The sequence below is a fragment of the Cyprinus carpio genome, chromosome A14, assembly GCF_018340385.1.
Source record: "Cyprinus carpio isolate SPL01 chromosome A14, ASM1834038v1, whole genome shotgun sequence".
NCBI classification, from domain to species: domain Eukaryota; kingdom Metazoa; phylum Chordata; class Actinopteri; order Cypriniformes; family Cyprinidae; genus Cyprinus; species Cyprinus carpio.
This window is the reverse complement of record NC_056585.1, coordinates 21929066-21952410: the sequence shown is the minus strand read 5'-3', so window position 1 is coordinate 21952410 and position 23345 is coordinate 21929066. Positions and strand designations below refer to the sequence as shown.

Genomic DNA, 23345 nt, shown 5'->3' with positions numbered 1-23345 from the left:
TTTTGATCTTGAAGTTACTACATTCCCTCCATATTGTCTGACGTATGAGCAACCTTCCCTTTTTTCCTTTCCACTAAGAGTTGGCTATTACTACTCAAGACCTAAGTGCTTGTTTGCGCACAGAGTAAATAAAAGATAAAGTTTGGTTTACATCTGAAAATGAACTTTCCCGAGTCTAGGCATGGAAAAGTCCAATCCTCCTTCAGTGTCATTTAAGCATGCTTTTGCATTCAATTAAGAACCATCTTTAAATTCTGTTTGTTTTACTTTTTTCCACACATTCATTTCTCACTGTTTAAGGTAGCAAAGCTTGCCCCAGTTTATAAGCGAATGCATATTGTAGTCACCTTTGCTAATTTCACTGTAGTATGTTGATGGCCACTTGTAAGGGAACACTTAATGGACAGACCTACAGACATCAGGGATTCGTATATTTTTACATGAATTCTCATAGCCATTTGTTTCAGAGATGTAAACATGGACAGTATTGTTGCGTGGAAAGAATTTAGTCTCTGATTCATTTGAAGCAGCCAGCTTTATATTTTTTTTATGTTGCCAGTTCAGTGCCATCTTACAGCAGTTTGAAATATATAAGCTGGAATGTTTGTGAGATTCATTTAGTTTGATTGTAAGTTCCTTTACTGATGTTGAAAAATGTGTTGAGGGTAAAAGTCCATTATTGCAGGAAATGAAGTCCTTCAAATACCAACGGAATGTGCTTCTATCAGATCACGTTTAATTTTTAGCAAATGGGATTTTTGTGAGTAATTTTTTGTGAACTATTGTGATGATTGATTACACTGTGTATGGAAGATGTGAATATTCATTTGCTAGGCTGATGGTATTACTGAGTATACAGCAATGTGCTGAAAAATGAATCCCACTTTTTAATCATGAAATTTACTAAATGAGGCGCAACAAAATCAAAAACCTTAATGCCAAATCATTGTAAAGTGTAAGTTTGGATTATTAGCAAAAGATGGTCTGCTCTAGATATTTGGATATGATGCATAATGTACACATTATTCGTCAACACGAATTATGTTCACTTTGCTTGGTAATAACACTGTGATCATGTATATCCTCATACTCTTCACTTTCTACTTTATGAATTTGTGTGTATATGTATGTTCATTAAATTATATGGTATTATTACAATTTCTGTCACATAGTTTCAAAATAGTTTTTTTTTTCTTAAAACACAAAACAGTGAAGGTACAGACAACAATATAAATGACAAATGGAAGGCTGAAATGGAATACGAGTATTAAAACAACACTGGCTTTGAAAACTAAACAAACAATATTAGAACAAATATTACCATAAACAGGAACCAAAACAGTTGACTACAGAAGCAAAAGAACAAAAACTAAACAATGTGCTTTTCCTCTTCCATGCCTGACAAAAATACATTTTTGAGTGCACCAGTTGTGTAACTCTGTACATTCATTCCGACAGAAACAGTAGAATAGTAGTATATAAAATGCTACTTCATAACTAAATGTATGATGATGATGAAACTTCTCAGATATTATAGAATCACAGTTATGTCATACATATTTAACCTTGTGAGCAAAATCAATATTTGGGATTCCAGCATTCTTCTTCTTTTATGATGTAAAAACATAGCTGTAGGTTTAATCCATGGAATATCACTTTATGCAGGCTGTTTTTTTTTAAATTCTACAACTTTGTTTCAGTTAGATTTTGAAGCCCAGGTCTTTCTGAACAATAATATCAGAGCGAATAGATGATGGTACCTTCAAGACCTTTAAGGCATCTGACCTACTGGCCACTGTATGGGCTGTGCATGTGAAATAGTTTTTTTCATAGAATTGAATCCAGCTTGACAGAGTTTCAAAGAAGCAGGATCAAGAGAACATTCTGGTGGCTTCACTCTGTTTGGCTCTCAGGACTCTCCTCCACCTTCATCTCCTCCAGTTGTTCCTGAATTGCATTGAGCTCTGTTTCTGTGTCCGGATCAGTCTCTGGCTCCGGTTGGGATTCCACCTGGGGCTCCTCACGTCCGTTTGTCAGGTTCTCTGTACTCTCGTAACAACCTGAGTCCCGTGGCATTTCAGTCTTTTGCTCCTCTGCATCGGATTCATCCTCAGCTGGAGAGCAGAAAGGATGTTAGTACATTAAACAGACTGCAACTTATGATATGTACCAATGAACACAATTAGGATAACAGTCTAGACTCAATTGCTCTTTGATGGACTTACAATCATGAAGCAATTCTGCTGCTTTCAGTATCTTCACACATTGCTCAGGGTCTGTAATATTCAGTTCGTTCAGGTGGGACTCCTTCAGGCCGCTGAAATCCTCCAAACTCTGGAAGCCATGCATGGACAGGAGAGATCCCAGCTCCTGGACACACAATGAAGTCAGTCAGTGCACATCCTATTGTTCTGTGATGTAATGGCCCACATGTTAAAGAGAAAGTAACTTGAGGCTTACAGTTAGGCCTATTCTCTCCAGAACTTCCTCCAGGGTTTGCGGTTTGGGTTTGTTCTTTTGTCCTTGACTCTGGCATCGCTTCCTCTTTGGTGGTGTGTCCTCCTCTGGTAGTATTGTGACGTAGATGAATTTAAAGGAGCCCACTTTGTTATTGAGTTTACCAGTCCAGGTGCCTACTGGTGGCTTCTCAATGATCTGGATGATGTCTCCTTTCTGTGTGTTTTGAAAAATGCAAGTACACTAAATACAATATACTTGCAGCATACTACAATTTTTTAAAGGATTAGTTAGTTCTTTTGTGTTCCACAAAAAGCAAGGCAAGTTTATTTATATAACACATTTCATATCAGGGCTATTATAGTTAACTAAACTTAGACTAAAACAAACAAACTATTAAAATAAATAAAGAGTTTTGCTACTTGAGCCAAAAATAAACATGAACTCATTTATTTTACATTTTATTATTCTATTTTATTTCAGCCAGTTGTCAAGGCAACATTTTCATTTTCATTTAGTTTAACTAAAATAAACTAAAACTGAAATAAAAATTAACACCCATTTTTTTTTTTTTTTTTTTACATTGTCCAAAAACAGCACTTTTTAAAATCCTGACCTGTAGTTTGAGGGATTCAATGTCATACGGGCTGGGGGTGAAGTCAGTGTGGACGAGGGCTCTACCGCAGAAGGGCCCTGTGTAGGCGCTGTCCTCCAGTCTCATACTGTCTCTCTGGCTGAAGCCACTGTCCAGACTCTGCCTGTCAGCACCTGCACATCAGGAAAAAAAAAATCAACCAGTCTTATGATTTCACTTCAGCGTCATATTGTGGCGGGCTGAGATTGCTTACATCCAGAGAGCTGGCGTGAGAGAGGGCTGTGTATTGTGTCCTCTGAGCTGTTGGAGCACACAGATGTTCTGTTCCCAGCAGTGAGATCTGGAATCCAGTTATCTAGAGACATGGGAGATATAGAGCTGTCCTCCCCACTCTCATTCTGAAATCAACAAACGTAACAATTAAAGGTTCATTTGAATTCATATGCTCATGAATGTCATGAATGTCGTAGCATTAAGCTACTGGAAACATTCTGAGACTGCTGACTGTATAAAATGTACTGGTCTCATCCACATGGGGGAGACAAATTCAATCTGTTAGATTAAGTACTTTTCTTAGGTCGCTATGTTAGTTAACTTAGAAATAAATAAATAAAATAAAAATTAATTTACATTAATTGATGCATTAGGTATCATTAACTAAAAAATTTACAGCATTTATTAATATAATGGTAATTTATAAATGCAATTACATTATTTTATACATAATTTATAAAATTGGATGTGGAAATACTAAAGCATATGAAATGCTAAAAAACTGTAGCAATTAACATTAACCAAGATTAAAAAAAACTGTAAAAGTGTTTTTTATTTCATTGTTGACTCTTATTTTACTTTACACTTGTGGTTTCTACTTACCCCCACCTCTGCAAGGGCTTTCTGTACCATCTTGGAAGTTTTACGGGTCATTGTGCGAGTTATGACATTTCTCCATTTCTTTCCCAGTTTCCCGTTACTTTTCCCTGAATCCTCTAGTGGTGCACTCTCCAACTGCTGAAAGAAATTTCACAATTTTTTTACTGTACATTTATTCAGCTTCTAATTTTGTCCTCTTGACTCATAAAACTTCCTCTTGTCTAAAAAGGTCTACAGGAAATGAATAATTCTTGCTGCTTGGCCCCATAGATTTGTTCTGTGCGCTATATGTCCTAGCTCCATAATTAAAGAAAACAAGAACGTATTGCCTTGATTGACATCAAGTAAGCTTTTTGTTTTTAATTACTTACTGTAGAACTCTTGGATGTGTTTTTCATAGCGCTTTTGTAATGTTATGTTCAGGGCTTTGCCCTGGCTAAGCTGAATCAGCTTGTATTTGTGTGATATAACCTCATTATAAGCAGTGTTAGTTTTAACCATAGACTGTATAAAAACTTTTAACTTGATGGGCCTGTAGCCAGCTATGAAGTCACCGAAGTTCGGAGCTCGGTAAATATATAATTTTCTAAAATAAATTTTGTTCTATAAATGACTAATCTGCTATTTAAAGCTTCTCATATGAGTGTCTACAAGTATAATTAAGTTTAGAAGTTTTCAAGAATGTTTAGCGCCCGTGGTATGAAAATAAGCGCTGCGGAAAATGGATTTGGAATGACATGGGGGTAAGTGATTAATGACAAAATTTTCATTTTGGGGTGGAGTATCCCTTTAAACTGATAGTAATCAAAAGAGCCCACAGACATGTTATTGCTGACAGGATACCACATTCGGTAAGGCAAATGCAAAAAAAAAAAAAAACACATCATGGTATTATCTGTCAGAAACGTTATCAACGTTATCAAAACAGTAGCATATAACACTAGTGCAATCATCTGTAGAACAAGTATGTTACTTCTATGCTATTTCATATTGTAGGCTAGTTAAATTTTTACAAAGTCAAGCCGACAAAGTTCAAAAGGGCACTAGACAAAGTTATCATATATATAGCAATGGTTATTAATGAAAACTATAACAGTAATAGGGCTGTTGTTGAATGAATAAGAAACAACTGATAACATTTTATAGGCTACCCCTTACCTAAAGTAATGGTGCAATGTGATATAATTTAACAATGCTCATTCCTCTACATAGCTGTTTCTTTTAAAGTATTTAGTATATACAGTATAATGAGTGGGGGGTTATAATGTGGTGTTATTATAGCACAATTCCCACCCAGACCTCATTAATTTTCAAACCCTGGCTATGGCCATTGGGCCTGTTCTCAAGAGGATTTCCAGTAAAGTCTGTGACAGTCGTTTTTGTGTCACTACCGTGATGAGTCAGTGTGGCTCCTCCTCTCTGAGCTCAAAGAGAAATGCCACAGAATCTTCCTTTTAGGACATGTGCTGTTATCAAAGGCACAGACTAAAAAACAAAAGTACCTGTAGACGTCAAGGGGATTTTACATCAATCTGTTACTGCCCTTGTGTTTATACCTCAGAACTTCACTTAACACCAGCACAGAAAACTATTCCATACCATTTAACACTTTTGATATCGAACAGGACACAGTTTTAACAACAATAAATAAAGTAAAAACAGTAATATTGTGAAAAATTATTACAATTTAAAATAACTGTTTTCTATTTAAAAATTATATTTATAAATGCAATTATATTTTATTATTTATTATTAGAATTTTCAGCAGTCATTATAAATAAATCTTATAGAAAATCTTATATATCTATGCATAAAATACCACAGTTGTCTGATTCTCTGAAAAGCAGACAGAAGGCTAAGCAGGCTCTCTGCTTGAATGGCTTATGAAAGGATGACATCCTGTTTAGATATTTTTAAAACTTTCAAATGAAGCTGTTATTAAGCACCATTCTAGCCGTTTGGTTTAAGGTTAACTATGACTTGGCTGTTGTTTTTTCTTTTGGATTATTATCCAATATAATCATGAGACAATAGTAAGTTGGAGCTTGAATAGAGCAAATTTATCTCCATAGTTAAAGGGATTTCACCAAAAATGAAAATTTGTCTTGATTTACTCACCCTCAAGTGGTTCTAAACCTGTATGAGTTTATTTCAGCTGTTGAACACAAAAGAAGGTATTTTGAAGAATGTAGGCAACCTAACAGTTGATGGTATCCATATACTTCCATAGTATTTTTTCCATACTTTGGAAGCCAAAGGCTACTGTCGACTGTTTAGTTACCAACATTCTTAAAAAAATATTTTGTTTTGAAGAGCTGAAATAAACTCACACAGGTTTGGAACTTGTAGGGAGGTGCTTAAATGACAGCGTTTTATTATATTTTTTTTTTGGTAAACTGCTCCTTTATCAAACTACTGCACTTACTGTTTCATCCAGTGTAGGCTCAGAGCTCACTACGGGTGACGACGGCTTTGGCTTCATAAAGTCTTTGAAGCTGCTGGACCTTTGCAGAGTCAGCTGTAAACACAGAACAGTTTCTCATCTGAGACTTATTGAAGTTACAGTACTGTACAGCATTCAGATATAGACAGACCGTTAGATAGATTATTGCTCATGATTCCTGGCCCAATTGGCCTTTTAGTTTAATGCAGAGTCATCCAGCATTATGCTGATGAAATTTAATCTCTAGGCATCATGAACAAATCCAGTTTACTTTAACTGACAGCTCATGTTATAATGGCCATTTAATGTTATTGTAATTCCACAAGCATATATCCTGATCAATATTTGGAGGCATTATCGGGCCTCCGAAGCAACATTTGAGCAGAAGAATCCACATGATCCTTTTCAGATCCATGGACAAGATGAAATTATAAGCATGGATAACACTTAGTTCAAGTGTTTTGTAGGGTGTAAAAACCTTTGAACTGTTTATGAAAAATAAGCTTTCATAGGTTTTCACAGATAGGAAAATGTGTTTGGTGACACTTTACATAACAATGTCAATGTAACTTCTCAATGTAATTGATCACAATAACAATGTGTCTAATCTTTCTACTACAATGGGCCAAAAAATCAAAGTTAATTGAGGACCATTGGACTGAACGTAAATATATCCAACTATATTATACAAAAATAATAATAACATTTAATATATACTTAAAAATTCAGTTTCATTCTGTTATGGCATGGTAAGTCAAATCATAAGTCATCAGGAGCTAACTTTGACTTTCCGGCTCTGGTTTGTGCACTGCTTATCTATATGATTGCCACTTTAAAAGACACTGTATTGAAAAGGGTGACTTGTTTGAGTAGAACCAGAGCAGATTCATTCAAGAATAAACAACTTTTCTGAATTCATGCTAGTCATTCAGTGTGGGTTCTGTGGGCTGTTGTGCATCTCTGTTCCAATTTAACTTTTTTTTCCTCTTATCTAAACCTTTCACTGTGCCACTTTTCTTCAACTCAGGAAGTGGGTATGTCACAGTCATCATGCAGCCAATCCCTGCAGAGCTGTGCACTATCTAGACAACACACAACAGACTGCAATCTGCTAAGACAGCTAACTAAACAGTCCCACTGTCAAACTATCATTGCACAAATCATTCTCATCTATTTGCAAACCTTGCACATAAATTTCTCCAACACAGTGAAAACATTCTGCATCATCATCAGATGGTGAAATATATTTTTGACAGATCTCGACTGAAATGATTACGCATAATCTAAACCATGACCAAAGAGGAAACAGCAACATTTTGATGTGAATTTTTTTTTTTCATTTACGTGGTAATGAGCGTCAACTCTGTTACATCCTGTACTCTGGATAAGGATATGAGAAAGGCATTGGTTTAAAACATAAATGAAAGACAGCAAAATAACCATGATGCACAACAGCAAGATTTTCAGATCTCACTTTGCTTGGGTTCCATGCGTTTACAAAGCACATGCAGTTTCACAGAGGAGAAATATCGAAACTGTTGGTTGTTACACGCAATATGTGAATCAAATGGAAAATAAGAGTAATGCTGTAGAAACAGTTAACCGCTGATGGCTGTGAAGACCTACGTTAATGTCACTTTGAACTGAGAAGCTGTTTTTGGATGCTTTGCTCTGAAGAGGTATGAACTGCTTCAGGATGTGTGGTACGGTCTGCTGTATCTCTACAGGAACTGCTGCACAGCCATGCATTTCACCCAGAACAATCATAGAGTTTCAGTTCTTACAGGTCTGAAGTCAAACTACATATTACAATAGGACTATTATTAATGCAGATGAATGAAAACAGTTGAAAAAGCCTCTCAATGTAGTGTTGTTTCAAACAGTTAGCAACGAAACCACATGTTCTGCATTTGTTTCATTTACCTTTTGCTTTTTAAACAGTTTATTATGTGTGTGTGTGTGTGTGTGTGTGCTTCCTTGGGATTGAAGACCTCCAGAAGTAAACCTCCAGAAGTAAACCTCCAAGAACATCAATTCTACTCTTGCTTTAACTCTTCAAAACAGGGCAACACATGAATTAAGATACAAACTCCTACCTTCTTCTTTTGCACCTGGCCCTGCTCCTTTTCAGATGCGTTGGATGGTTTCCGTCGTAACATGTTGAGCCAGTAGTGGGTGGGCAATATTCTCCTATGGACCACGACTAAAGCTGTGGCAGTATGATACTCGGTTGTGCTAAACGAACTGTCAGTCTCACTGCCAAGGTGCCACTCACAGAGAGACAAAAGCCACCAGAGGAGGAAGTGGCAGAAGAAAAGTTCTTCTCTGCTCGCCGGAGTGGAGAACTAAACGCTTGAGGAAGTCACATGACTAGACGGGAACTTCTTTTTTAAGAGGTGGTTTTGTGTGAGATGGTTCATATCAGATAAAAAACAAACCAGAGATAAAAAGATAAAAAAAAAAACTAATGACCAGATATATTCAGTGATACAGAACATCCTCACCCTGAAGATTTGGAATAGTTAAATATTTTAATATTTGTAAATCAAGTACATTTTTAATTCATGAAATCATATTATATATTAGTTAAAAATACATAATACAATTTTTAAAAATAAAGTATTTTCTAATACTTAAAAATATTACTTACAAACATATAAACAATAAATAAAAAAACCATTTTAAATAAATATTTAATTCATATTAATATAAATAAATACATAAAATAAAAACTATTTAATGTAGAACATTTAAATGTTCTAATACCTATAAATAGTACTTAGAAACGTATAAATATTAAATAAAGAAATAAAATAAAAAATATTTAAAGTAGAACATTTAAATATTGTAATGTTTGAATTAAATACATAATTAAGATATTAAATATTATATGCATTATTACTAATTACCAATCTCTCTCTCTATAATTAGATGAAATTATAAGCATGGATAACACTTAGTTCAAGTGTTCTGTAGGGTGTAAAAACCTTTGAACTGTTCATGAAAAATAAGCTTTCATAGGTTTTCACAGATAGGAAAATGTGTTTGGTGACACTTTACATAACAATGTCAATGTAACTTCTCAATGTAATTGATCACAATAACAATGTGTCAGTCTAATCTTTCTACTACAATGGGCCAAAAACTCAAAGTTAATTGAGGGCCATTGGACTGAACGTAAATTATATCCAACTATATTATACTAAAATAATAATAACATTTAATATATACTTAAAAATTCAGTTTCATTCTGTTATGGCATGGTAAGTCAAATCAAAGGTCATCAGGAGCTAACTTTGACTTTCCGGCCCTGGTTTGTGCACTGCTTATCTATATGCTTGTCACTTTAAAAGACACTGTATTGAAAAGGGTGACTTAGAACCAGAGCAGATTCATTCAAGAATAAACAACTTTTCTGAATTAATGCTTAGTCATTCAGTAAGGGTTTTGTGGGCTGTTGTGCATCTCTATTCCAATTTGACTTTTTTTCCCCTCTTATCTAAACCTTTCACTGTGCCACTTTTCTTCAACTCAGGAAGTGGGTATGTCACAGTCATCATGCAGCCAATCCCTGCAGAGTCCCTGCAGTATCCCTTTCTAATACTTAGAAATATTACTTACAAACATATAAACAATAAATAAAAATAATTTTAAATTTAATTTAAATTTTAAATAAATATTTAATTTAGAACATTTAAATAAATATTTAATTCATATTAATATAAATACATATATAAAATAAGAACTATTTAATGTAGAACATTTAAATGTTCTAATACCTATAAATAGTACTTAGAAACTTATTAATATTAAATAAAGAAATAAAATAATAAAAAATATTTAAAGTAGAACATTTAAATATTGTAATGTTTGAATTCAATACATAATTTAATTAAAATATTAAATATTATATGCATTATTACTAATTACTAATCTCTCTCTATATAATTATTATTATTTCATATATTACCCATATCACATGGAAACTATCATTAACGATTATGATGCCTCTGAGTGCTGATTTACTAAAGTAAAAAAAAGTCCTGAGACCTTTGCATGTAAGTTCAGCCAGCTGGGACAGATAATAGAGGAAGTTTCTGTGCGTGTGAGTTGTCAGAGTTATTTTTAATAATTTTTTTTACACCACATGGTAAGATGCCTGACAATGAGCATGCCATGTGTATGAAATATCAAAGAGGTCAAAGAGGCTGGTGTTTACAGCACATACAAGCTGCAAGTAACAAATAGTACATGATTTTAGCTAACAACAGTATTTTCTGTTGTACAGCCAGCGGTCAAGTACAATGACAACTTTAATGAGGTCATTGTTTTCAAAACCTCCTGTTGCTGCAGTTCCTCTTATTGTAGGGTCAGATCCCAAGCTAGCAATGAAAACATTTACAAATATACAGAATCACACCCATCAGTCCTATTTTTGTAAAGATAAGAAACAATGTTGAAAGTTGTTTTGAGCTGGAGGAGAACAGCCAAACAAAGAAGCGCAGAGAGAGAGAGAATGAGTGAGTGAGCGGACGTCTCTGAAACCACACTCACACCTTACTGCGGTTCTGACGGAACTGTTGCCAAGCAACAGCACCTCTGCAGGCATGAGACATGCAGCAGTGCTATTGACAGCAGCTCGCTTCAGGCCTGTGACAACTAAAGGGGATTGTAAGCTGGTTCTCAGGAAGCGCTGTTAAGATGTGCGTCTGCTTTGATATCTGTGTGAGAGATAGGACTCGGTTTTATGCTGTCATGTCAGTTTCAGTGCCCTAAACCATGTCCGGCCCTAAAACCAACACACCCATATGAAACAAACAGACGGCCATGGCACATTGGGTCAATATTTTAGAAAGGATTGTTCACAAGTCATTTTTACACACAACAAATACGGAATTCATGGAAAGCATGATTTATGTTTTTTTATTTTTATTTTTTTTCTAAATAAAATGTATGCTATTAAATATGGCATCTGACATATTAATGCTGATAAATGTGAATTTGTGGCAATGATAAAGCAATGACAATGAGCGGTGATAAAAACATTGTGATACAGGTTTGGCTTAATAAAGAAATGCCAACATGAGAATAAAAGGTTACATTACAAATTTTCCAGCTCAGTAAATGATTGATGACTAAAAGATGATTTATGTATTTAGCTCTAACTTTGCAGAAAATTACAGTTTGGAGTTCAGTGGCAAATTGTTTTACTGAGCTAGTCTCATTACTGAAGTTGTTACCTCCACATAAAATCTTACAATCAAAAATATTTTCAGCTTTTTTTTTGTGCATGTAAATTATAATGGTATTATTAATGTATACTGTCCTAAGAATCATTTTCTCTGATAATATTTCAGCAATCAATCATATGTTTATTCTATGCGCTGTTTAGAATGAATGAATCACTCTTCTGATCTAGATCAGCTGACAAAAAATGCAGATCCAGTTCTGCATTGTCTCTACATTTTTATGCATGTTCATCATGTGCTTTCATGCCTTGCAAACTTATATATAATTATATATAGTTATATATTTAGTCATCTATAATGCACCAAATATAAACCACTCAATACAAACCACTCAATTCTATGCAAAATTGACTATAAACAAAATTACATTCATGTCCTTATAACTGGCATTATAATTTTTTTTGGTGTCATAAGGTGTTATGTTGAGATGTTGATGGTGTCTGGATAATATTTCCACTCAGTGGAGTGAACTCTGTTTGACATCTACAATTATGACTGTTAAGTATGAAATCATTCATTAAATATATGAAATCAAAAATGAAATATTCACTTATCACCAAAGTTCTCTCTATTTTCTTGAAGATCATTAGACTGTTATTCTGCCTTAGAAGGCTGTCTGAAATCTGTTTTGTGAGGTAACTTCACATGCAAACGCTGACTGAAAAGTCATTGCCTTATAGCCAGCCTAAGCTTTCGGACGCAGTCATAGATAAACCAAAGTAGTGGAGATACTGTAGTAATCTTACTTTAATAAACTATAAATGAACAATGATTGTCTTAAAATAATATATTCATACAAACACATGCAATGTATCATTTTGAAATCTAAATATTGTCTGACTTAATTAAACGTACAAACTTTTGTCATAAAATACATTATAAAATACTAACACAAGTTCAAACATAGGACAAATCCTAATGAGGTGGCAAATCCACTGAAAATGGCTTGAAAAAAGAATAATATCCAGAAAAAGAGAAGAAATAGAAGAGAAAGAAAGAACACTGTATATAATAGACAACTTAATTTAAGTACTCAACATTGGAGCTTTTCTGTTTGTACCTGAAAATGAGTTTGTCAACTCGGCCCACAATAAGAGCAGAAGCAGTACTGAACGCTGTGAAGTGGGTTATGCTCTTCAGTGCTTGTTTTACAGCAGATTATGCAGTAAAACAGAGGGCAGCATTGTTACTAAGAGTGTGACTGATGAGATGACAGCTGAAGCTCCAGCACTAAGGAAGGGTGCCGTATGCTTCATCATCCAGTCATACTCCTCCTTCAGCGCCTGCCTCTCCAGCTCGGGACCCACCACGCTCCGGATGCTCTCATAGTATTTGTTGAGCCAGTGCACCTACAAGACAACAACAAATAAAATGCTGTGAGACAGAGATGTCATCTGCACTGCCAGCCATAGCTGAGATCAGTAAGTGATTCCTGTTTCTTCATAAATGAAAACAAGGCCATTTTCAGACATGTGCTAACCCACAACCCCCCTCCCAAGATGTATTTCCAGCAAAGAGCGCCTGTGGGCACATTTTCAGAGGAAGCCAGTACTAGAAAATAACATGTTTAAACACAAAGTTGTGGTTCTTAAATGATTATTACACAGATTTTACACTGAACACCAAATGGCATACATCACAACACAGGATGTATTATCTGTGCTGGCAGGAGTTGTAGGTGGGTGGGGAGTGAATGAACAGTGCTCTCTTCCACCCTCAATACCCACGGCTGAAGTTCCCTTGAGCAAGGATATAGCTGCCCACTGCTCTGGGTGTGTGTTCACAGTGTCTTCACTTCTCACTGCTGTGTGTGTGCACTTGGATGGGTTAAATGCAAAGCACCAATTCCGAGTATGGGTTACCATACTTGGCAAATGTCACGACTCTCACTTTCACTTCACTTCACTTTAAATGGTTAATGATATGAAAGTAAATATCGATGTATTTATATTAATAACACACACACACACACACACACACACACACACACACACATAAATATTAAATGGCACTATTACAGTACCTGCTCAGGACTTAGAAGAGAAGTGTTTATTAGTTTTCTGTCATAAGGCACCAGTGAGACGGTTTCAAATGTCAAGTAATTGTTGCCAAGCTTTAAGGGAAAACAGGAAAAAAAGGAATTTTATTTTAAGGAAAAATGCACATATTATTACTTTTTTTTTTTATGTACTGCACTTGGCTAACTGCACTGGATTTACAGCGTTCTGGACCCTCAGTTCGTTGGATGTACCTCTGTAGTAGCTGGAACAGTGACAGCAATGTCCTCTATCCTTATACCAAAGTCATTCTCCTTGTAATAACCAGGTTCTAGAGGAGAGTTTGTCGGTTTATAACTGTAATTATCAAAATAAGACAATCATTATCATAAATGATTCCTCACCAATTGATGTGAACATCCCCTCTTGAAATGGAATATTATTGGACTGAAAACCCACAGGCCCTATCAGAGAGAAAACAAAGACGTTAGATGAAGAGATACAGCACATATCTATGAATAAATATACCTGTATATGCGTGTGTGTTTGAAAGTTTCTTATGCACACCAAGGATTAGCATTTATTTGTAATAACTAACTAAATAAATAAATAAATAAATAAATAAAATAAGGTAAAAACGGTAATATTGTAATAAATATTAAAATGTTTTCTATTCAAATCTTTTAAAATCATTTTATTATCAATTTCTTATTATTGTCAATGCTAAAAAATATTTTTATTAGTCAAATTTTTTTTGTGAATATGATGATACATTTTTTTTTTTAAAATATTCTTGAATAGAAAGTTCAAAAGAACAAGATTTATAAAATGAAAATCTTTTGTAAAATTATAAATGTTTTTACTGTCGTATTTAGTGGATATAATGCATCTTTGATGATAAAAAATTACTTTTAAACAGTTTTGTATTTTACTTGTAAATGATTGTTATAAACACAAATGCATTTAAATTACAAGATTACTGAAATAAATATATAATAAATATAAAAACAAAGTCAGACTTACATTCATGGACTCCAAAGTAGTTCCCCAAACCATGACCTGTGCCATGACCATAATTTAAACCCACTTCCCACAGTGCTCTTCGTCCCAGCATCTCCATGTTCACACCTAGGGTGGTAATAAAAACACATGAAAGGTTAGCACTTGACAGGTTTTGTGGTGGTCACTGTGAAAAGTCTGCTGTGGATATGGTGCCCTCTTGTGGAAGTATTATGGCACGATTGCTTGAAGAGAGAATGCGAATGAAGATGAGGAGATCCTCACCTCTAGTTCCAGCAGGAAAGACGCTTCTTGAAATCTCAATATTTCCCATGAGCACTCTTGTGTAGGCCTCCTAATAGAGTAAGAAATGGAGAAAACTTTTCTTTTCAGCATAAGCATCCTATTACACTCTGCATCATCAATATCTCCCTATGAATATCATTCAGTACCTTCTGAAAGTCAGTGGGTTTACCCCAGTGTACAGTACGCGTTATATCAGTAGTGCCGTCACTGTAACATAGAATGAGATGGTTTAGGTAACATAAATCAGGCAGAATGCATGCATGCGCTTGGCCATGTATTGTTTTTTTTTTGCACACAAACATAACTATGCACTATTAGTGCTATGAAACTCACAGGTACTGTCCTCCAGAGTCAACAAGATACATCTCATCCACTGACAGCTTCCTTGCAGTTTCATTAGATGGACTGTAATAAATAAAAACAGTGCAATGATTTAAAAAATGACTACAGGTAGCTATAAATAAATATAGAGAACATAATTATAAAGAGAACAAAGAAAATTACTGAAAAGCTATATGTCATAAGTGGACAGGAAGAGGAACGCATATTGTATTCAATACCTGTAGTGAGCAAGAGCAGCATTAGCTCCACTTGCAGAAATAGTCTCAAAACTCGGCCCTCTGCTGTTCTTCTGTTTGCTGTCAAAACACAGTAAAGGGTTTGTGATTCTCAAGAAAAAGGAAGTTTACACAAGTAAATCATCTTCCGTATTAACATCCTTGATGCACTAACATGTTCTAAATGTTGAAAATATTGTTATTCGAATCATGAAAGCTAAGAAAGATGGCTAATATAGAGTGCTAGTGTCTGTTTCTGGAAGTAAATATCCCATTCATTTCTCCATACGTAAACTAATATTTAGCCATAATGGACCAAATTTACTGTAAAAGAATTACACTACCAATTTGTATGTCATTAAATAAATGAATGAATGAATAAACAAATACTACCCATATATATATATATATATATATATATAGGGTTTAGCCCCACAGTTCTGTACCTGCGACACTGATCGACAAAATGTGCTGCTGTAAGCTCGGTCTCTGTGCCTTCTGGAACTTTTTTCTCAAGCCACACCAGAAGCTGCATGACTGCGACTGCATCTCTAATCTGTGGGAGAGAGTATGCTCACCCATCATAGCTGATAAGAACAAAATCACCTGCTTGAAACCAGACGGATGGCAGACGGAGGCGATTAATTGAAAGCAGTCAACTGAGGTCTGGCTTTAAGCCATAAAACCACCAGAACTAAGATGTTTCCATGCATGTTATCAAATGCACAGTTGTTTTTCAATTGAAAAAATTCATTCTGCAAAATATGTCAATAGAAAAACTGAATACAAGCAAACACCATGAGTAATAAAGGTCCCAATATGTTTGATGGAGGTTTTACGATAAGGGGCGATAAGGCATTGATTCAGCTACATTGAGCTGCAGTGAATGGAGTCTGTCTGGCCTCCTAATGTGGCTTTATGATGTGATAAGGTGGCCCTCAATCTTTACGATAAAATTACGATAATACAACACAGGTATCAGTCAACAGTGTCTATCGGGGTTATGACTGCTTTACAAAGGTCATTTGGGGAGTGTGTGTCCTCTTACATGAGCCTCTTTGAGAATACGCTGCTCAGTTGCATCTTTCACTGCTTTTGTGGTCAGTACTGGAGAGTAGGTGGTGGTCAGAAGTTTGTCCTTAAAGACATAAGAAAAGTTCATCTGTAGTAAAATATTGTCTTTCCATCCATCTAGCAAGCCATCAATCTAGCCATCATCTATCCACCTATCTACCCATCCATTCACCTAACCATCCATCTAGCAATCTACCATCCATCCATCCATCCATTCCCTTACCATCCATCTAGATATCTACCATCCATCCATCCACCTAACATCCATCTAGCTATCTACCATCCATCCATCCATCAATCCGTCCATCCATCCATCCATCCATCCATCCATTCACCTAACCATCCATCTAGCTATCTACCATCCATCCATTCATCTAGCTATCTACCATCAATCCAACCATCATCCATCCATCCATCCATCCATTCACCTAACCATTCATCTAGCTATCTACCATCCATCCATCCATCCATTCATCTAGCTATCTACCATCAATCCAACCATCATCCATCCATCCATCCATCCATCCATCCATCCACCTAACCATCCATCTAGCTATCTACCATCAATCCAACCATCCATCTAGCTATCCAACCATCCATCCATTCACCATACCATCCGTCCATCCATCCATCCATCCATCCATCCATCTAGTTATCTACCATCCATCCATCCATCCATCCATCCATCCACATTTCTTTTCTAATTTAATTTAATTGAAACATCATAAATTGTCTCTAATGTAATGGTCACATTATATTTATTTACATATCTGTCAATAATATAATTTTATTTCAGAGAGACCTGGAAGGCAAAATAAAGTAGCTAAAATAGCTATGTAGTGTGTCAAAAATAGAAATGGTTCCACCAATTATAGCAATCTAATTTTGTCACATGGTGTTATGTGCATGATGTAGATGTGCGTAACTAAACATTTGTGACAGATGCAAGAACACAGACTTGTTTGCTGTCTCCTAAATTATAGTTACATATTTACATTTATGTTTTCAGCCTTTAAAAAGCCATATGGTAAAAAATAAACCAGGCTACTATTTAACACTTAATCAAAAAGTGAAAATCAGTTTTTAACACTTGAGGGGCTTGACTGAAACGATCTCAGCCATAATCAGCAAACAGATAGTTTGAGACTCCTTATTTGAGCGTCCAAGCTTTCATGCACATACTAATAGTCTATATTTTGGATCCAGCTCTTACCTCAGGAGTGATGAGCTCATACAGGGCTTGGTTGGTGTACTCTGTACCCACCCACACCCTAACGTTGAGTTTCTGTAGATAGGACTGCAGGTATGAGCGCACAGAGCTGTACTCAAGCAGCTGCACACAATAGGAATGGTAGCATGAAGAGTTCAGGTACACCTTCAACTCTTCTGTTATTCGTTCAATGTGCACAAAGAGCCTGGCGAAGAAGGTTAGTTAGAAACTGTACAGTACACCAGCTAAGTATAATGCTATTAATATGAAATAGAGGAACTTGCCATATCTCATCCATTGACAGCAGAGTGTAAGAATAGAAGAATGGATTAAAAGGGATGTCGTTGCCTCGTAGATTAAACAGCCCTGAAAAAAGAGACACAAACTCAATTGTTTGGCCTGAGTTTTACAGAACAATTCAGAGAAAATCTCCTGCATGAGATGGCTTTGTGTTGTGTAGTTTTGTGCTTACATGCAGTTTCGTCCAGAGCTGAAAGCAGCACAGCGGTGGGCTTGTATGGATTGTCACTTATCTGGGCTCGTATCTGCTCTACTTTCATTGGCCAGGTCCTCTCTGAACATCCGAACAAACACACACAGGCACAATGTTAACTTCAATTACATCAAAACATTAAAGAAACAGTTCACCCAAAAAATTTGAATTCTGTCACCATTTACTAACCCTTACACTATGTCTTTGGTCACTCTTTTCTATGCAATTACAATAAAAGGGACCATAGAAGTTGAGACGATTGATTTGATAAAGAACCACTATTTTGATGCTATTCTGTTCAGTGAATCACTTATCCATTTCACCAAAATGATTGAATGACTTTTGGTTTAAATGATTCATGAATCAGACTGATTTGGCTCTCAAGTTCACCACATTGACTCAACGATTAGTCTCAGCAGGAAGATTATTAGTAAACAATACTGAAAAGTTTGATAGGTTCCTCACACAAGGCTATCATATGAATACAGAAGACTTATCTTATATTTTTATTAACCTGTATCTTATTTGAAGCTTGAAAGCTTTTTTTATGGAAAAGAGCAACAAGCACAGAATTTCTCCTTTTATGTCCCACAGAAAAAAAGCCAGTTATTTTTAGGTTGACTATTTTTAGGTTGACTTGTCTTGGCACCAGAATGAACTAGAATATCCCCTCTGTCAACTGTCATTACTGTAAGTTATATCACTAGTCATTAAAGATTAAATCAGAGCTTTATTGCTCTGTTTTGTCATCATCTTATGGTCCTCTGTCCTATTAGCTTGCTACTTATCAGTCAAGTGAAGCTGATAAGAAATGCACACACCGATGACATTGTCAGGTAAGCGTATGGGGTTGTCAGGAGGCAGAGGAGGTCGACCTGTCCATATTTTATCCACCAGGTTATCAGGAATAGACTTCAGGATCCGGGCTGGAGCCAGGTTGGTGTTGTAGACGTCAAATGTGTCTGAAGCAGCAAAGAATAGTAACCAAATGATTCACGAATGATTTGGATAATCTTTGATACTTGATTTGTTTCTCATGTGATCTTTTTAAGAAAGTTTATAGATACATTACCATGCATTCAAAAGTTTGTTTCAGTGAGATTTTTAAAATATTTTTAAAATAAGTCTCTAATAAACCTCACCAAGGCTCCATTTATTTGATGAAAAATATAGTAAATATATAAGCAATATTGTGAAATATTATACAATTTAATACATTTTAACAGCAGATCTTTTTTTTTCATAATTATTTGATGAATAGAAAGTATTTTATTAGTAGGAAAATATTTTGTTAGCTCTGTTTGCTCACCTACAGAGAAGAGGAATGGGTCAAAGCCCACCTGACCTCCCTCAGGGATCTCTAGGATTAGCCAGTTGGTAATGCTGCGAACGGAGGCTGCGATCCAGCAGAGTTAGACCAGAATAGAGTTAAAGACTCAGATCAAATGAACAACAGACAAATTAGGGGAAAATAAAATAATTCTACACAGCAATCAATGGAATAGCATTTTTTAATATCCTTTGAATATGTATTTTAAGACATTAATTCACCCACATGTTCAACTTCACTTAGACAAGTTTATATTTACATTATATTTAGGCATTTAGCAGACGCTTTTTTCCAAAGTGACTTACAAATGAGAAAAATGGAAGAAATCAAAATCCACAAGAGAGCAATGATATGCAAGGGCTATAACAAGTCTTAGTTAGCTTAACACAGTACAAGTTTTTTTTTTTAATTATATAATAAAAAGAAAACAGAATTTTTTTTATAAAACATTTTTTTAAAGAAAACAAGCAGTTAGTAAATGAATAGAGTGCAAGGCTAAAAGGGGCAATGTTTGAAAGAATAGAATTGAATAGAGAGTGCTAGAGTTAGAGGGTCAAATAAAGATGGAAGAAATGTGTTTTTAGCAGATTCTTGAACATGGCTAAGGACTCAGCTTCTCGGATTGAGTTGGGCAAGTCATTCCACCAGGAGGGAACATTTAATTTAAAAGTCTGTGAAAGTGATATTGTGCCTCTTTGGGATGGCACAATAAATTTTTAAATATTAATTTCACTCATATAATTTACTCCTCACCATCTCGCTCTAGCTCCCAGTTACAGTCAATTTGTCTCTCTGCCTGAATCCAGTAGCGGCTATCGGTCCACAAAACAGCCTTGTTTTCAGTAATTACTGCTGTTCCTAGAAATTAGAAACAGACTTTTGTTCGGTATAACAGAAGACAGAAGTAGGCCGTTTGTCAAGGACCAAAGAAGTGACAAACATAATGTGACTGAGAATGATGCATGGTGATACAGCAATACTATGATCAGCTGGCTGTGAAACACACCTGCAGAGCCAGTGAAGCCAGATATCCAGGCCAACCTCGCATCTCTGGGGGCAATGTACTCACTCTGCCAATAAAACCACAGTCAGTTACTGTCACGTAGGTAATGTCTGACAATGAAGAAGATTGAAAGAGCAGAGGAGCTTTAGAAGGTCAAAAATTAATTAGGGCTTAGGTCAAAAATGGCTTCAAAAGTGACAAAAATGCAACATATATTTAAAACCCGAGGACTAAAAATTCTATATAAAAAAAACCATCTATCATTTGATTTATAAATATAAAAATATAAAAACTATACCAAAAATATTTTTATTAATCATCATGTTGTCTATACACATAAAACATTTATTTAGACGTATTTGACATCAGTGTATGGCACGGTTTGTGATTTTATATGGTTAGAAAAATAATAAAAAGTGTAAAAGAAAATGAAATATAAATTCCAAGGCATCAGTATTGCCCCTTAATATAAAAGTTCATTTCTGACACTCTTTAGAAGTTTAGTACCAGATGAGCATCTGTGGCTGGGATGATGTAGGCTGAGATGTTCAAGGGGATCATGGATGCTCTCAGATCACGAAGCCTCAGAGTCGTGTTCACAGCTGTTGGTGGCAAATACTGGAGCAACAGGAATCATTTAAATATATTGCATCAAAATTATTTTGTATCCATTAAAATAGTTAAAATGTTAATCCTCAATCCACAAATGTTAAATATCACAAATTCAATAAATTTACTCAATCCTTACAATAAAGCACTGAATTTCAACCCATAATCTGAAATTCAGCTCATATAAAGAGATTGAGTCGACTTCAACTGATATGGCAAGAAAAACTATGTTAGCAAGACAAGACATAGAAAGTTCACAGATAACACACACACCTCACTGAGTTCAGATTTGGGCTGTGCATGACCTAAAAACTGTGTTCTTATCAGAAAAGAAGATCTCCTCGCTGAGAGGCCGAATTAGGCCTGTGTGCTGGAGACAGGGTTACTATTTTCCCTTTCCATCGCTCTCTGAGCTAAAAATGAGTCTTAAAACATGAACAGAGTAAGGATAGAAGAATAGAGTACCGGAGGAATTGCAGAACAGTTCCTCTCACTGCCTGACCCTTCCTCAGCCCACACAGCATGTCTGCCTCCTGTGATGACACGAGAAGAGACACATGCAGGACACCAGAGTAACTGTTTTAAACTGACTGTCAGCACATGTGGTGAACAAAGGTCAGCAATTGTGGTTAAATTTATGCCTTTATAATTCAAGACGACAAAGTTTTAGTATGTCAATATGATTGAAACGGTAAAAGCAACCCAACAGCTGCGTTACTACTCAAACATACATACAAACATGCATAAAATCTAAAAAAAAAAACACAATGTAAACAAGCCAAATATAGTAAGCAAACCATATATATCATAATTTTATGCAAAATAAAAAAAAAATAATAATAAAAAAACGGTCTCCTACATAATCATATGTAAACATATTTGTTTTACAGTTAGAGTGAGCAAACAAATGACATTTTATAGCAGAATTCATTTTTAGGCTAATGACATGCAAATATATTTCTAACACACATAAACCAAATACACATGACACAACAACAGATGGTGAACAGAAATGTTGCCTTAATGAAAGCCTTACTCATACAGTGCATGATTGTCACATAGTTACACCACACCATCAAGACTAAATCCCCATCATATACACATTTTTTTTGTTACCTTCAAGAACCACAAGACACACAGCCAGTATCCAGCCTGAGGAGCTCATTTTAGACCATCTGCTCCAAGCAAGTCCACACACAGAGTGTGACAGCGGGGCACGAGTGTTTCTGTCTTGTGAGTCTGTGCGTGTACAAGGGTGTGTATGTCCTATCTGAAACTACATGTATTACCAGAGGCATCCTAACCAGATCCATGTGCAATAGCTGAGGGGAAGGAACTTTGTCTGTGACTCTGATCTTTACTACTGTAATAAAAGCACAGTGCCTCTCTCCCTATGTCCTTCTTTAATGTGCAGTGCATTTACCCAGGCACAGCGAAGCAATTGCACGTCACACAGTAAATTATACCCAATGTCTCCTGTTACATATGTACTATAGGCTAGTATGATCCTAAACTCCACTTCAGTACCCTCTTCTAACAACAACACTGCATTTCAATGCCAGGAAGTTTTGCAAGAAAGGTTTTTATTGCGCAAACACTTAAAGGAATAGTTCAACCAAAAAGGAAAACTCTGTCATCATTTACTCATCCTGATGCTGTTACATATCTTTCTTTGTCCATTGGAACACAAAAAGAGATGTCAGTGTAGCGTCATTTTGGCAAATCTGAGCTGTACGCAGGCGGTGTATGCTCTTCTGTATCAGCTGTGCCACAAGGATACGTTTTTTACATGTATTTATGCTTTGGTTTGAAAGCAAACAGCGCATGGGCACAGCGCAGCTGACACAGAAGAGCGTACGCCATCTGCGTACAGCTCAGAATTGCCAAAATGGCGCTACGCTGATTTGGAGATACACAGAGGAGAGGAATTGTTGAATAAAGTTATTTTTGTTTTCTTTGTGTACAAAAAGTATTATCTTCGCTTTATAACGTTACGGTTGAATCACTGATGGCAGATGGAGTATTCTAACGATGCTTTTCATACTTTCCTGGACCTTGAAACTGTTATTTATTTGGCAGTCTATGGGACAGTCTCAAGCCTCCTTGTTTTCATCCAAAATATCTTAAATTGTGTTCCGAAGATGAACAAA

General features: G+C 35.6%; 2 protein-coding genes across 4 annotated transcripts; both read right to left on the bottom strand.

Annotated features, from left to right (window-relative positions):
- Positions 1 to 1169: 1169 nt before the first annotated feature.
- LOC109060339 (SAM and SH3 domain-containing protein 3-like) lies at positions 1170 to 8694 on the bottom strand. Of its 3 annotated transcripts, none has more exons than XM_042770230.1 (8): positions 8465 to 8694; positions 6351 to 6443; positions 3929 to 4063; positions 3306 to 3450; positions 3074 to 3225; positions 2461 to 2673; positions 2226 to 2370; positions 1170 to 2114 (listed from the first exon to the last, which is right to left on the bottom strand). In XM_042770230.1, exons 1-8 carry the CDS (start codon positions 8525 to 8527, stop codon positions 1894 to 1896), a joined length of 1167 nt encoding a protein of 388 aa, XP_042626164.1. In that variant the 5' UTR covers positions 8528 to 8694; the 3' UTR covers positions 1170 to 1893. The 3 variants fall into 3 exon arrangements, with proteins under 3 accessions (XP_042626164.1, XP_042626166.1, XP_042626165.1); XM_042770232.1 differs by having other exon boundaries at positions 3935 to 4063; XM_042770231.1 differs by having other exon boundaries at positions 3929 to 4060.
- A 3646-nt stretch (positions 8695 to 12340) lies between these two features.
- Positions 12341 to 22545, bottom strand: LOC109060320 (xaa-Pro aminopeptidase 2-like). The gene is made up of 21 exons (XM_042770229.1): positions 22312 to 22545; positions 21661 to 21728; positions 21094 to 21204; positions 20590 to 20653; positions 20337 to 20441; positions 19563 to 19649; positions 19075 to 19215; positions 18233 to 18334; positions 18045 to 18126; positions 17764 to 17965; positions 16525 to 16614; positions 15923 to 16032; positions 15480 to 15557; positions 15253 to 15324; positions 15066 to 15126; positions 14899 to 14968; positions 14638 to 14742; positions 14019 to 14078; positions 13869 to 13945; positions 13641 to 13730; positions 12341 to 12966 (listed from the first exon to the last, which is right to left on the bottom strand). The coding sequence occupies exons 1-21, from the start codon at positions 22358 to 22360 to the stop codon at positions 12766 to 12768; spliced, it is 2025 nt and encodes a 674-aa protein (XP_042626163.1). The 5' UTR covers positions 22361 to 22545; the 3' UTR covers positions 12341 to 12765.
- Positions 22546 to 23345: the final 800 nt, after the last annotated feature.

Coding starts and splice junctions, on each gene's coding strand:
- LOC109060339 (XM_042770230.1), bottom strand. CDS start 8,527: ATGTTACGACGGAAACCATCCAACGCATCTGAAAAGGAGCAGGGCCAG. Junction 4,064..6,350: donor AGCCTACACTGGATGAAACA/GTAAGTGCAGTA, acceptor AATTTCTTTCAG/CAGTTGGAGAGTGCACCACT. Junction 2,115..2,225: donor AGCAGAATTGCTTCATGATT/GTAAGTCCATCA, acceptor TCTGCTCTCCAG/CTGAGGATGAATCCGATGCA.
- LOC109060320 (XM_042770229.1), bottom strand. CDS start 22,360: ATGAGCTCCTCAGGCTGGATACTGGCTGTGTGTCTTGTGGTTCTTGAA. Junction 17,966..18,044: donor CTGTCAATGGATGAGATATG/GCAAGTTCCTCT, acceptor CTTCTTCGCCAG/GCTCTTTGTGCACATTGAAC. Junction 16,615..17,763: donor ATGAGCTCATCACTCCTGAG/GTAAGAGCTGGA, acceptor TATGTCTTTAAG/GACAAACTTCTGACCACCAC.